The 14,247-nt window shown below is 40.7% G+C and overlaps 1 protein-coding gene across 1 annotated transcript; it reads right to left on the bottom strand.

Annotated features, from left to right (window-relative positions):
* Positions 1 to 9,565: 9,565 nt before the first annotated feature.
* Positions 9,566 to 10,512, bottom strand: LOC116641974 (baculoviral IAP repeat-containing protein 3-like). Its single transcript, XM_032419980.1, is given in 2 exon segments — positions 9,566 to 10,135; positions 10,138 to 10,512. Coding segments are annotated over 2 exon segments (945 nt in total).
* Positions 10,513 to 14,247: the final 3,735 nt, after the last annotated feature.

Below are 14,247 nucleotides of genomic sequence, written 5' to 3'. Positions count from 1 at the left end.
CCCTAAAGACATTATTCCCAAACGACTGTAGACTAACTACTTCGGAGCACAGATTATACAAGTTAAGTTAATAATTACACGTACCCCCTCCACTGGAACAATGAGAAAAATGGGGAGAATTGAACACACAGTTAATGGTGGAAATTCATATGGAGGGGCTATTTTAAAGAAGAAATCATTTCTTGGTGTCCTCTCCAATTATAACACATGAATAGCATGTTTTGCCCAAATATAGGATAATTTCTGTTTTTACAAGCTAAGCCTTCATCCTGAGGCTTACACAGTAACAGAATAAAATTTTAAACTAAATATTTCTGTAGAAAGACGTGTTATAGTATCAATAAAATGAATATCAAGGTTCTTGACTAGCTTCTGTATGACAAGCATCTGGTATCCATACCACAAGTTGAACAGAAATAGTATACATTCTTCTCTCGATGGGCCGCAGTGGAGAATCAGTGGAGAATCAATTCCCTCCGTGGGAATGAGGGCTGGACCCTGGGGAATGATTGGGCTGCCGGCTGGATGGAATCCAGGATTCTGAATGACTTCCTGAAGTGGATCCATCTGCGAGCCCCAGAGCACCTGGCTACCCGATCACTGTTATGTGAGAGAGGAATAAATGTGTCCTGTTTGAGTCACTCTATTTTTGAGCTCTTTTTCTATCCTGACTAATGCGAAAGGCATCATGTATACAGAATGACTAAGCCATGTTGATCGTTACTAACAATTTGAAATACAGCTTGTCTGAGAATGTTCACAGTCTCTTCCCGAAGAGTAAAGGTGAGGAGAGAGATCAAGCAGATGATCATAACAGGGAACTAAAACTACTTGAAAATCTCTAATTTTCTATTTCAATTTCTGTTCAGGCCATTCTTTTTGCAGCTAGCTTTTGGAACACCTGCTACTTACCAGAATCCCGGCTAGGTGCCTTTACAGATTATTTCGTTTAATCTTCACCGCAAAACCCCAAATGTTTTTTTGGCTTGTAACACACCAGACATCACTCTGCAAGGGAGACTGCTTGCCTCATTTTGCTTGCTCTGGGCATGAGCATGGTGACCCTAAGAGGTGAATACCGTTTTGGCAGTACTAAGTATTACTACATAGCAGTCATGGCTTCTCTGACTCAGGACATTATGTATGATTCAAATGGATTCATTAACAAAATCTGAACACAGAAGCTGAAATGAGAAGTCTGTGTAATTTATTTTGCATATTTTTTATACAATTTGTCAATAGAATGACCTTGGATTTGGGACCACATATCAAGGTACAGCCATAAAGAGTATGTATAAAAAATATGCAAAATAAATTACACGAAATACAAAATAAAGTGCTTAATTAAAGTTCCTAAAAACAAAACCAAACCAAAAAAGTATATCCATAAATAACTGGGTCACTTTTTAATAATCATTAAAAGTTTTGAGGCACTAGAAATGCAGGGCCCACGTTGGGCTCATTGGTACTTAGACCTGGGGAGGAAGAGATGTACACATCTATGTAATGAGAATCATGGCAGTAGCATGATTTTTGTGTTAAGGAATCAGCATGTTTGAAATCATGCACTTTGAATCCTAAGAGATCAACCTGTTGGAATGACAGTTTTCTAAATCTATTTTAGAAGATATAATTAAGGAGTACCTGGCTGGCTCAGTTGGTAGAGCACAAACTTCTTGATTTCTGGGTCCTGAGTTTCATGTTGGACATAGAGGTTACTTAAAAAAAAAAAAGTGTAATTGAGTAATTGACTTAGACTTGCAATTTTAAGTAGAATCCTCACTAATCTTATTTATACAGAATATTTAAGTTTATATGTATCATTGGAAGCCCTGAGAGAACTTAAACATGTAAGAATTAATAAATTAAATACTTAGAAAGATCTTGGCCAAAGAAAAGAAACATAATCAAATACATTAAATTTATAAATGAAGTTTGAAAATATTTGAAGATATTTAGTTTACTAAATCTGTAAATGGAGTAACCTGGTGTTAAAGTTTGTTAAAATGTTAGAGTCATAAATGGCATAATATGATTTTTAAGGGAACTTCACTCATAATAAAGTAGATTTTTTTTATTTATTTTTTTTAAGATTTTATTTATTTATTTGACAGAGAGATAGAGAGCACAAGTAGGCAGAGCAGCAGGCAGAGGGAGAGGGGGAAGCAGGCTCTCCGCTGAGCAGGGAGCCTGATGTAGGGCTCGATCCCAGGACCCTGGGATCATGACCTGAGCCTAAGGCAGTCGCTTAACTGACTGAGCCACACAGGCGCCCCTTAATAAAGTATATATTTAAAAATTTCTAGCTTTGATAAATTGAATATTAGTTTTAAACCAAAAACAACTTCTGAATAGTCTTTTCTACCCAAGAAAAAAACACTGCCCTCAAAGGCAGTTTAAAAAGCTCAGCTGACAGAGTTCTAAAGGACGCACTTCTTATCGCTAAGACTACAAAGACAAACCTATGTCACCAGTATTTACCAGTGGGGTTGCTCCACCAGTCCTGACAGCTCGGCACCGCCCCTTTGTTCCTTCTTAACTATAGAGAACAAACTGGTGGTTTCCAGAGGGGAGGGGAGTGGAGGGATGGGTGAGATAGGGGACAGGGATTAAGGAGGGCCCTTGTGATGAGCACTGGGGTGATGTATGGAAGTGCTGAATCACCAGATTGTACACCTGAAAACTAATATCACACTGTATGGCAGCTAATTGAATTTAAATAAAAACTTAAAAAAAATAAAAAATAAAGCATTGCTACTAGTCTCAGTGACAAATCTTTCATTGTTGACTCTGGAGGAAGTTTCCACGCACCGTATTTCTAAGTAGGTACTATTTATGTTCAGACTGCAGGGATCTGCTTTGGTGACATATTCTCCAAGGGACACTACAAAGAGGGTTTTGTAAGCTTTTTTGACAAGAAGTGCTTCTTGCCGATGGCATCTATCCCAGCTGCGAAGGTGTAGCACATGGCATTTCCCATATCACACTCCCCATGTAACTGCTTCCCCCAAGAAGTAGTTAAGCCGTTAAGAGTCACCCACATAGAAACCCTCCACCTGCCATCAGGCAGGTTATACTTCCTCACCCCTTCCTGAAAGAAATCACTCCTCTTTCCTGGCTCCCTTCCTTTCTCTTTTGCCTACTCCCCACACTCCTTTCTCTGTGCCTCTTTTCCTCTCTCTGACATCTTTAGTAACCCTTCCCTCCACTCTCAGACCTACGGGCTGTGCTGCTTGGCTTCTTTTACTCAAGTTCAAGCCTCACCCTCTTTAATGCTGAACACTGCTGTTACTGCTCTCCATCTAGATATATTTTCCTAACAGAAACAAAAGTCTTCTTTCTCAACATGAAACCAGACATCTGCAACAAATTTAGCTAAATATTTACAAACACTGGAAACATGATGATCTCCTGAGAGTAGAAGATACCTGACAGGTTAAGTGGCGGCCTGTGGACCACGCTGCTGGAGGACAGGTCTGAAGAAGGTTCTGCGGGGTCAGCTATGATGTCAGGGGCCGCTGTGAAGAGCCAGAAAGATTTTTTGCTAAAATGAGAAGACATGGGTTTGGGTTCTAGTTCTACCACTGAGAGCAAAGCAGGCTTTCTGACCCTAATCTAGGAAATAAAGATAATCATGGTACTAATAGAATTGTTGGGGGATATAGTAAGAAGAACACTTCATAAAATGACAGAGTTATGCAGTCGTAAGGTGTGGCTCCTATCTCATTGATCTATTATCTGGCCGGGAAGCTCGTTAAAAGACTTGTAAATCCACAAAGAATGTTGCTTTTCTTTTTCTTTTTTTTAATGAATGTGTGTGGTAGAAAAGCCTTTTACCCATATAAACTCTTTACAGTCAAGAGAATATTTACTCATTCATCATTTATAAAACACATTCCATTCTTTATGAGGGCATGTTTCTTTATAGTCCTCTGCCATGTGATGTGATTTCACAGGACCTGGGAAGACACTCCACCACCACTGTCATTCCTTTGAGTTAAGTGTGTGTCCCTGCTGAGATGTAACTGTATCCTGAGATACAGGAGGCTGAATGCAATAATTTCCTATTAGTCACTCACATTCTAGTACGAATCAGTACAGGTTCCTTTCCTTGCCTATCACATAGGTGAGAGGAGTTTTAGCTGGAATATGCACCTAGAGCAGTATTTCTCAACTGTGATTCCCACACATAATGAGCCAGAATTGCCTGGGACTCTCTGTAAAAAAGAGATGCCCGGCAGTCTTCTGTTTTGCAAACTTGCCTCAAGCCTGTCACATACTTCTATTTCCAGGGTGAAAAGAGTCCCATCAGAAACAAATAGAAATCATAACCCTAGGAGGTTTAAGACTTTCAAACTGAAATGTTAATTTGAACAAACAAATAGGAAAGGAACTCGGAGGCCAAACCAACTTCCTCTCTTCAGAAATTCCCAGCCTTTCCACCCATACTGCTTAATTGGAAACACAGTCATTTCCCCCCACTGCAGTGGTGGTTACAAGGGGTTTGGGGTTTCTGGGTGCTCTAAACACAAGAGACTTCTATTTCTGGTGAGTATCACCTGGCAGAGCAACTTGGTATCCCAGACCCTTCAAGAGAGTTCTCACTGAGCAAAGCTAAATCACAAGAGAATGGAGGCTGCTTCCCTGACATGAGCCAAAAGTTCCCTGTCCCCAGCAGGCCTTCTGAAGCTGTTCTGCACACAGGCCAGAGGACAGACTGGGTTTCAAAATTGGTCCCACCTTGACCGTTTGACGGGACTCCCACAAGGTGATTCTGGCCTGGACACCCCCACAGTAAGAAGGTGTGAGCCCCGGTGCTGGCTGCCCCACTTCTCTTGCTTCCATTTCTGTGGCTTTATTTCACACCTGGAAGTTCCTATACTTTGAACAAAGTTCACCTCCACTCTGCCTCAACCACACTTAGGCAGAGACATACCTTGGAACCAATCTGTAGTTGATCATCCTTGGACTTAAAATTTGATCTTAGAAGTTTCTCTGCCTCCTTCCAGCCTCCCATATGCCTTACTCACTCTTCCTTAAGCTGCTCTTTGTCCTGACCTTAGCCATCCTCGTCCTCAGTCCGTTCCTGTTCACATAGGCCATGTCACCCCTCCCTCCTTCCTACCCAGCCCCCACACCTGCTTCTCAATTCTTGCATGGTCTCCCTATCGGATTCTCCCCCATGTGGGCCCACGCCATGCAGCTCCCAGCTCCCTCAAGTGCACACCCCACTTCCACAGTCTCTGCGGACCAGCCAGTCACCCCTCTATGACGATAACACAGATATATATTTCACTGCATTTTTCTTCAACTCAAGCTCCCTTTATTTTCTCCCATTTTTCTCCTTCTTCCCTCCTTGTGCTGAGGAAAAAAATTTCGCTCAACCCACTCTGTTTTCGTCTCCCCAAAATCTTTTGCCAACTAATTCCTTGTGTCCTCCATGAGGCTCTTCTTCTCAGTCTACAAGCATAACCCAGTCTTCCCCGCTCTTAGAAAAGCCAGAACGAAGAACATTCCTCAGCCTTGCCACTCCCTGATCTACACCCTAGGCTTGCATTCTCAACTCCACCAAAAAAAAAAAAATAATAATAATAATAAAATAACCCCTACATTCATTTTGCCCAACTTTTCAAGACCCCACTCACTGCTTAACCCTGAAGTCCAGTTACCCCCACCTGCTTATCTCGTAAAACTGTTCTCATTGAAGTTTGCAATGCCCTAAGTACAAAAATCCAGTGGGTTTTTCTCAGTCTCCAGTCTCCTGAATTTGTCTTTGCCACGTCATCCTTTGGCTCTCCCCTTCTATGCTAGGCACCCGGGACTCTGTGAGAATGGTGCTGGCTATGGAGTTATTCCTGCATTGCTATTATGTGGCAGGCACTGCGCTGAATAGTTACACTCTCTTTTACTTTAATCTTCAGGACGATCCAGGGAAGGAGCTATTATTTCCCCCATTTTATAAGAGAGGAAACAGGCTTGGAGAGATGATGTAACTTGTTTAAGCATACACAGTGTACGTAAGTGTAAACCCTTATCCATAGGACTCCTACACCATGCTCTGAACCATCAAATAAGGGCGCCCCAAGTCAAGTTGCTACTTTGTCTTGGCTCTTCTGCTTCCTCACTGACCCCTCCTTCCAATTTCCACTCCCTCTCCTTCTGCCCCTAAGTGCAGAAGGTTTCTGTGTTTTTTTTTTTTTTTTTTTAAAGATTTTATTTATTTATTTGAGAGAGAGAGAATGAGAGACAGAGAGCACGAGAGGGAAGAGGGTCAGAGGGAGAGGCAGACCCCCCGCCAAGCAGGGAGCCCGATGCGGGACTCGATCCCAGGACTCCAGGATCACGACCTGAGCCGAAGGCAGTCGCTTAACCAACTGAGCCACCCAGGCGCCCTGTTTCTGTGTTTATTAATGGGCCCCTGGTCCCCTGGCTCAACACGTTGGAACTCTCTCCCTTGCCCTTCGTGTTCAACCAGGTGCCAAATCTTATTGATTCTAACAACACAGTATCTTTCTCCTATGTCCTCCTACTTTCCACCACCAACATCTCCTCAGGCATTCATAGGCCATAACCTGGACCATCTTTGAGGCCTCCTCTTATTTCCTGCACACCCTCTGCTTAGCCAACTGGTTTTCCCAACACATTCATTCTAAGGAACACCAAAGACAAAAGACAAAAATAAGTTGGAGATCCTCGATCTGAAATCAACAAAAGGCTTACTGGTGTTTAAGGTATATTGAAAATAATGTAAAAAAGAGTAGGACATTTTTTAACAAGCCAGTCTGGAAATCATCATTTTCTCACACACAAAAAAACATAATTTTGACTCAAAATTGGTTAGAGCTCAGCTATTTTGCAACTCTGCAAAGTTAGAGATTAGTTTGCAGAAAACTGATAAGTCAGATGAGTTTTTGGTTCCTGTCTGACATGTAAGATAACATAACAGACATGGTTTAAGCAATTTTGTAACCAACTTAGCAATATTATCTCAACATTCCAGTTTCTCATAAACTTACGGAATGAGTCCAATGTCCTGTTGTTTCCCCCATTAATTAAATTTTGACAGATACTACCTACTCCTATGAGAATTATGATTTTAACAATTTGAGAATTATACTTTCATATTGGGCACCTATTCACAGGGACGTTCTCACCACCCAAACTGCCAGCCATAGGAAAGACCTGAAGAGTCTGCTCAGATATTACAAAGTATGGTGGAAGCCATGAGAAGCAATAGTATCTACTACTCAGTTGTCTCTGGTGTCTGCCAAAAGGTTCACATCTTCCCAAGACTGTGCCTGAGTGTTGGATATTTAAGAAACTTCTTAAACCTAAATGTTTTTATATAGACAATATATTGTCTTGAGTTACAATTTACATAAATTCACAGATATTAAGAGTATAGCACTATGGGTTTTTTTAACATATACATAAACCTGTATAACTGACACCTCAATCAAGATATAGAACATTTCTGTTACCCCCGAAAGCTCCCCTATGCCCACCAGTACTAGTTACGTCTTGCTAAATAACCTATTATCCCCCAAAACTTAGCAATGTAAAACAACAAGCTTTCTGTTTTATTATCTCACGTGGTTTCTGAGGGTCAGGAGTCTGGGAGTGGCTTAACTGGGTGGTTCTGGCTCAGCATCTATCCTAAGGCTTCAGTCAAGCCGGGGGCCAGGACCACAGTCTCTGGGGACTTGACTGGACCTGGAGGATGCACTTCTAAGCTCACTCAGTTGTTGGCAAGAGGTTTGGGTCCTTACCATGTTGGCGTCTCCATAGGGATGTTCATGACATGATCCAGAGTACTGGAGAGAATGAGAGAGAAGGAGAAAGATTGAGAGAGAGATAGAGAGAGAGAGAGAGAGAGAGAATAGGAATATAAGGCTGAAGCTACGATGTCTGTAACCTAATCTCAGAAGAAGCATACTATGCCTTCACTTTTGCTTTATTCTATTACAGGCCAAGCCTGGTACCATGTGAGGGAATTATACAACATTGTGAATATTGGGGAGAAATCATCGAGGGCCATCTTGGAGGTTGGCTACCATATCACCTCAGGCAATTTCCACCACTCCCACCTCCTCGCCCTCTGATGGAAATCACTGTTCAGATTTCTTTCACCATAGATTCCACTTGCCTACTCTAGAACTTCATATAAGTAAAAACAAATATTCAGTACTCTTTTGTGCATGCCTTCTTTAACCTAGCATAAGGGTTCTGAGGTTCATCCATGTTGCTATGGGTTTCAAGTAGTTCATGTTTATTTATTGCTGAATAATAGTTCATTTTATGGATTTATATCGATTTGTTCATTTGTTCTTATGTTGACAGACTTTGAATTGTTTCTAATTCAGGGATACTGTGAAAAAAAGGCAGCTAAAAATATTCTTGTACAAGTCTATTTGTGAATATTTGTTCTCTTTTCTCTTGAACATATACCTAGAAATGGAACTGTGGGGTCATAAGGAACATACATCTATTTTGGATATATATATTTATTTTTCTGGATAAAAGAACTTTTTCAAATGTAAATTTTTGTGAATATTTTTCCTGTTCTGTACCTTGCCTATTCATTTTCTTAACACTGTCTTCCAATATGAGCAGAAGTATATATGTATGTATTTATTATCTGCTGGATCCAAATGGTTCTCTAAGAGTGGCCACAACTAAGCTGGATCTGTCCATGATTCCAGGTCTATGAACTGGATTCTGAAAGGGTACAGAGGAGGCCAAGTTGGCTGCCCCAATAAGGGATAAAGGTATTTTGCCAGCACCTTCCTGATCCCAGGCTCATTTGGCTAGGGTTTTACCATTCCTGGGAAAAGACCCAGAGATCCAAATACCTCCTGGAGACTCCGCAGGCAGGTAAAGGCTGTCAACACACCCCACCCATTCCCCTGTCAGGTGCTCCCTGGTTCATCCCACATTTGGGCCCTTAGCTTGGATGTGGGACACACCTGGACAAGGTTGACAGAGACGTTGCCGTACTCAGGGCATCCCAATGTGACATGAAAACAGGCACCGGGTTTAAAAGTGTGCCACATCCTCTTCCCTGTCTACTTAACTTGAATCTATACTTTAAGTTTGTTTTTACTGGGTTGGCAGTAAAATCAAATTCAATGATGAGTCCTCATTTTTTTTAAATTTTATGGCTTTATTAAAATGTTCATCACAGAATTCTTTACAAAACCACCAGGTCCCCAAAAAGTCATTCAACAAATATTAAGACCTTCTACATACAGGATTTGGATCAAGAAAGGCAGATAATCCGTGCTCCTGTTTCTTAATACGACTCCAAAGTATTTAAAATTCTGAAAGCTTCATTCACTTGTGAGTTCAGTAGTGCGGAAATTCTGATTTAGTATTGTGCCTGTAGTGCTGTCTCTTTGTTCACATGAACAAAAGCCTATCGTTCTCACTCTCTCTTAGGTACACACGGCTCACAGCATTTAGATATATATTTATATCAAACAGTTTTGAGTTGCAAATAGATAAATACCTTAAGAAAACCAACCAGCATAGTAGTCAAAATTACAATACATTTAATCCATTAATTTTAAAGTGTAGACAAAGTTTGGGATCTTCCTCGTGAAAGAAACGTACGCACTGTGCCCTTGACTGCGCCCCTGCAGATAGGACATCTTCGTAGAGACGGGGCGCAGTCTCTGCACACGACCAGGTGGCCACACGGAATGAACACTATGGAAACTTCTTTGTCCATGCACACTTTACACGTCCTCTCTTCCTGCAGCCTCCTCAACTGCTCTTCCACTGGTAAATCTGAGACATTTTCCGAGGGGATATACTTTATGTCCTGTTGCACAAAGAAACGCTTGTATAACACGGGGTCCGTTTCTTGTAGAGAGTTTTTAAATATGGTGACCGCAAAGCTTCCCTTTACTAACACAGTATCAATCAGCTCTCTTGCTTGCAGAGACGTCTGTGCCATCTGCTTAATCACACTGTGTTCTTGCTCACTAATCACTCCGGCAGTTAGCAGACTATCCAGGATTGGGAGCACGTAAATCAAATGCTGGAAAAGCACCATTCTGTTCTTCCGGATCAATGATACGTCGTCTGATTCTCTGTTCTCAGCTGCTCTTTCTTTCTCTTCTTCCTTTATTTCATGTCTTCGTCTTCCGCGTGAAGTAAATCAGACACAATATTGTTAACGGTTCTGTAATTCTCCCCGGTGGTCAGGATCTTACTCTGCACCGTCTGCCTCACCAGGCTTCTACTGAAGCCCATCTCCAAGGCGGCCTTCACCACGGGGGTGTTCATCATGACTGCGTCTTCTGAACGGTTTTCTTCAGGCCCAAAATGGACAATTGGTGATTCAGCATTTTCATCTTCTGTGTTGTCTGAAGTAGATAACAGCTGTTCAAGTAGATGAGGGTAACTGGCTTGAATTTGACTGATGAACTCTTGTCCTTTGATGCGTATCAAGTACTCACACCTTGGAATTTTTGATATTTGAACCTGTTTCCAGGCTTGAATCTTCATATGGAAAGTTTTATTTTTCCCCTGTTGTTCTATTTGTCAATTACTAGACCAGTAACTTTCTATTTAATATATGTGTGTATTTGATAGGGAAAGATAAATTTTAAAGTTTCTAGGTTTCATTTTGTAAAGTCTTCAGAATTTTGATTTGGTTTATGGATTGATTTAGTGATAATGGCTGTCTTTACAATGATGAGGGTCCTTTTCCAGATGCTTGGCACACCATTCCATGTATTTAAGTCCTCTTCCGTGCTTTTTAGAAAAGTATTGCATGGAGCACTGGGTGTTATATGCAAAAAATGAATCTTGGAACACTACATCAAAAACTAATGTAGTATGGTGACTAACAATAAAAAAGAAAAAAACCTAAAATTATAAAAAAAGTTTTACAGATTTAGAGATTTTAATCACAGAAGTCTTTCAGATCTCTTGCTCAAACATTTGATATTTATTTATTTGATATTTATATTCCATTGTTATCAACATCTTTTTTGTTTACCCCCAAAGTCATTGTTTTTTTTTTTAAATGTGTTTAATTTTGAAATGGGTTACACATACTTACTGTAAACATTTTAAAAGGTGCCTTCCATTTCTATCTTTTGTACTCTCCTTTCATTTCTTTCTTCCAACTCATTGTACAATTTTGAATGATTTTCAACAACTGTATTGAGGCATAATTTAATTCCACAAAATTCACTTATTTTAAGTGTACAATCAAATGATTTTTCGTGAAGTTAGCAAGTTGTGCAACCACCATCATAATCCAGTTTTAGGATATCCCCACCACTGCAACAAGACAGTTGAGGGCCCACTTAGAGTGAACCACTCTTCCCATTCTTGGTGCCAGGCAAACACATCTGCATTCTGTCTCTGTAGATTGGCCTGCTATAGACATTTCATGTAAGGGGAAACATACTCTGTGGTCTTTGTGCCTGACTTCCTCCACTTAGTAGGATGTTTGGGAGGCCCTTCCATGTTTACTGTGTATCAGAACTTCACTTGTTCTTACTGCTGAGTAGTATTCCATCATAGGGATAGACCACATTTTGTTTGCCATTCACCAGGTGATGGGCCACTGGGTTGTTTCCATTTTGAGTTATTATAAATAACGATGCTGTGTAAATATTCATGGGCAGAAGTTTTTCATTTTGATGAAGTCGAATACATATTTTTTCTTTCTAAGTTAAGGCTTTTAGGGTCCTTTTTGAGAGATCTTTTTTTACTCCAAGATTGTGAAGTGAATTTTTTTCTGTTTTTTTACAGGGGTATTATATTTTTAATTTTTACCTTTAATCTCTAATCCATTTTAAATTAAGGTTTTTATGTAATGTAAAATATGAATCTAGGTAGATTTCTCATAGAGATATGTAGCTCTTATATTCCTATTTCTTAAAACAATCTTTTTCTCAATAAAGTAATTTACGGTCTTAGTCAAAACTATATACTTGTGGGTCTATTTCTGAACTCTCTATTTCATCATTCATTTGTTTGTCTATCTTTATGCTGGTATTACACAGTCTTGATTACCATAGCTTTATAGTGAGTGCTAAAATCAGGTATTATGAGTCTTCCAACTTTTTTTTCTTCAAAATTATTTTGGCTTATTCTAGGTTCCTTATGGTTTTATATAAGTTATAGAATCAGGTTGGCAATTCCTGCAAAACAAAAAAAAATCTTCCAGAATTTTGATTGGAATTACATTGTATCAGTAGATCAATTTGAAGGGAATTGACATTTTAGAATTATTTAGACTTTCAACCCATAAACATGTTCTATATCTCTTCATTTGTTTATATCTACTTTAATTTCTCTCACCAATGTTTTATAGTTTGAAATGTAGAGGTTTTACACATATTGTTAATCATATTCTTTAAAAAATTTTTATTTTCTAACTATTCGTTGTTGGTATAGAAAAACAAGTATTTCCATATGTTGATCTTGCATCTTATGACCTTGTAAATTCACTTATTAGCCCAAGAAGCTTTTATGTTTTAGATTCCTTTGAGTGATTTTTTTTGCATACAGACTTATTTCTTTGGGAAACAGAGATAATTTTATTTTTCCTTTCCAATATTTATGTCTTTTATCTCTTGTCTTATTATACAGCCTAGGGCCTCTAGTATAATACTGAATAGAAATGGGAAGAGCAGATATCTTGCTTGTTCTTAAGGAGAAAATATTCAGCTTTTTACCTTGAAGTATAAAGTTTGGGTTTGATTCCAGCTGACCCTTGAACAATGCAGGAGTTAGAGATAATACATTTACAGTACTATACTGTATTTATCACAAAAAAGTTATGTATAAATGGACCCAGGCAGGTCAATCCTATGTTGTTCAAGGGTCGACTGTAATGTTGTTCTTTCCCTGTCGTCCTTAAAATAGATGTTTAGGTCACCGATTTTAATCCTTTCCTCTCTTCTATTATAACTCATGAATATTATAAATCAGAGTTATGTATTTCTCTCTAAGCACTGCTTTAATTTTGTCACACAAATATATACATATAAACACACATACACATGTGCACACATTCTGTTCCCTGTATTGTCTAATTTCTCTTATAACTTTTTCTTTGACCCATTGATTATATAAAAGTGCGTTATTTGAGAGCAAAATGGCGGAGGAGTAGGAGACCTGGATTTCGTCTCCTCTCAGGAATTCAGCTGGATAGGGATCAAACCATTCTGAACACCTACAAACTCAACAGGAGATCGAAGAAAAGAATAGCAACAACTCTCTGAACAGAAAAGCGACCACTTTCTGGAAGGTAGGACGTGCGGAGAAGTGAATACGAGGCGATATTCGGGAGGATAGACGGCGGGGGAGGGGCCTCCATCGGCAGCTTCTGGCAAGTGATAGAGCCACGGAGCACAAAATCGGAACTTTTAGAAGTCTGCTCCGCTGAGGGACGTCACTCTGGTGGCTAAGTGGGGGGAGGAACCCTCGTGGGACAGTGTGGTCTCAGGACCCTCGGGGTCACAGAAAGACCGGGGGTGCCTGAGTGCGGCAGAGCTCCCAGGTATTGGAGCGGGGAAGCCGGCTGCAGAGACGGAGCCGAGGCACGGGCTCTCAGCTCGGGGTTGCCATAAACCGTGATCCGCAGCACAGTCGGGCCACTGCTCTTCCAGCAGGGACCCAACAAGCGGCAGATCCGGGGAGGCTCCCCTTCCTCCCCAGGGAGGAGAGGTGCGGGAGTGCACCGCAGGGATCTGCTGGGTTTGGAGACTCCACACAGGGTCGGGGGCCAGAGATAGAAACGCGCGGTCACAGACCGGGTGAGCACGGAGTGCAGCCAGAGACCGGGGAGACGGGAGTGACTGACTGCTTTTCTCTGGGGGCTCACTGAGGAGCGGGGCCCCGAGTTCTTGGCTCCTCCGGGGCAGAGATTGGGAGGCCGCCATTTTCACTCTCCGTCTCCAAAGCTGTATGGAAAGCTTGCAGGGAACAAAAGCTCCCGAGAGCAAACCTGAGCAGATTACTTAGCCCGGACCAGGCAAGAGTGGGGCAATTCCGCCTCTGGCAAAGACATTTGGGAACCACGGCAACAGGCCCCTCCCCCAGAAGATCAGCGAGAACAGCCAGCCAAGACCAAGTTTACCGATCAATGAGAACGACAGAACTCCAGCGCTAGGGGAATACTGCACATAGAATTCATGGCTTTTTTACCATGATTCTTTAGTCTTTCAAAGTTAATTATTTTTTTTAACGGTCTTTTTTTCTTTTTTTTTTTTTTTTTTT

Source organism: Phoca vitulina, unplaced genomic scaffold (genome assembly GCF_004348235.1).
Source record: "Phoca vitulina isolate PV1807 unplaced genomic scaffold, GSC_HSeal_1.0 scaffold22, whole genome shotgun sequence".
Classification (NCBI taxonomy): Eukaryota; Metazoa; Chordata; class Mammalia; order Carnivora; family Phocidae; genus Phoca; species Phoca vitulina.
Note: the sequence above shows the minus strand (reverse complement) of the source record. Positions and strands in the feature narration are given on the sequence as shown.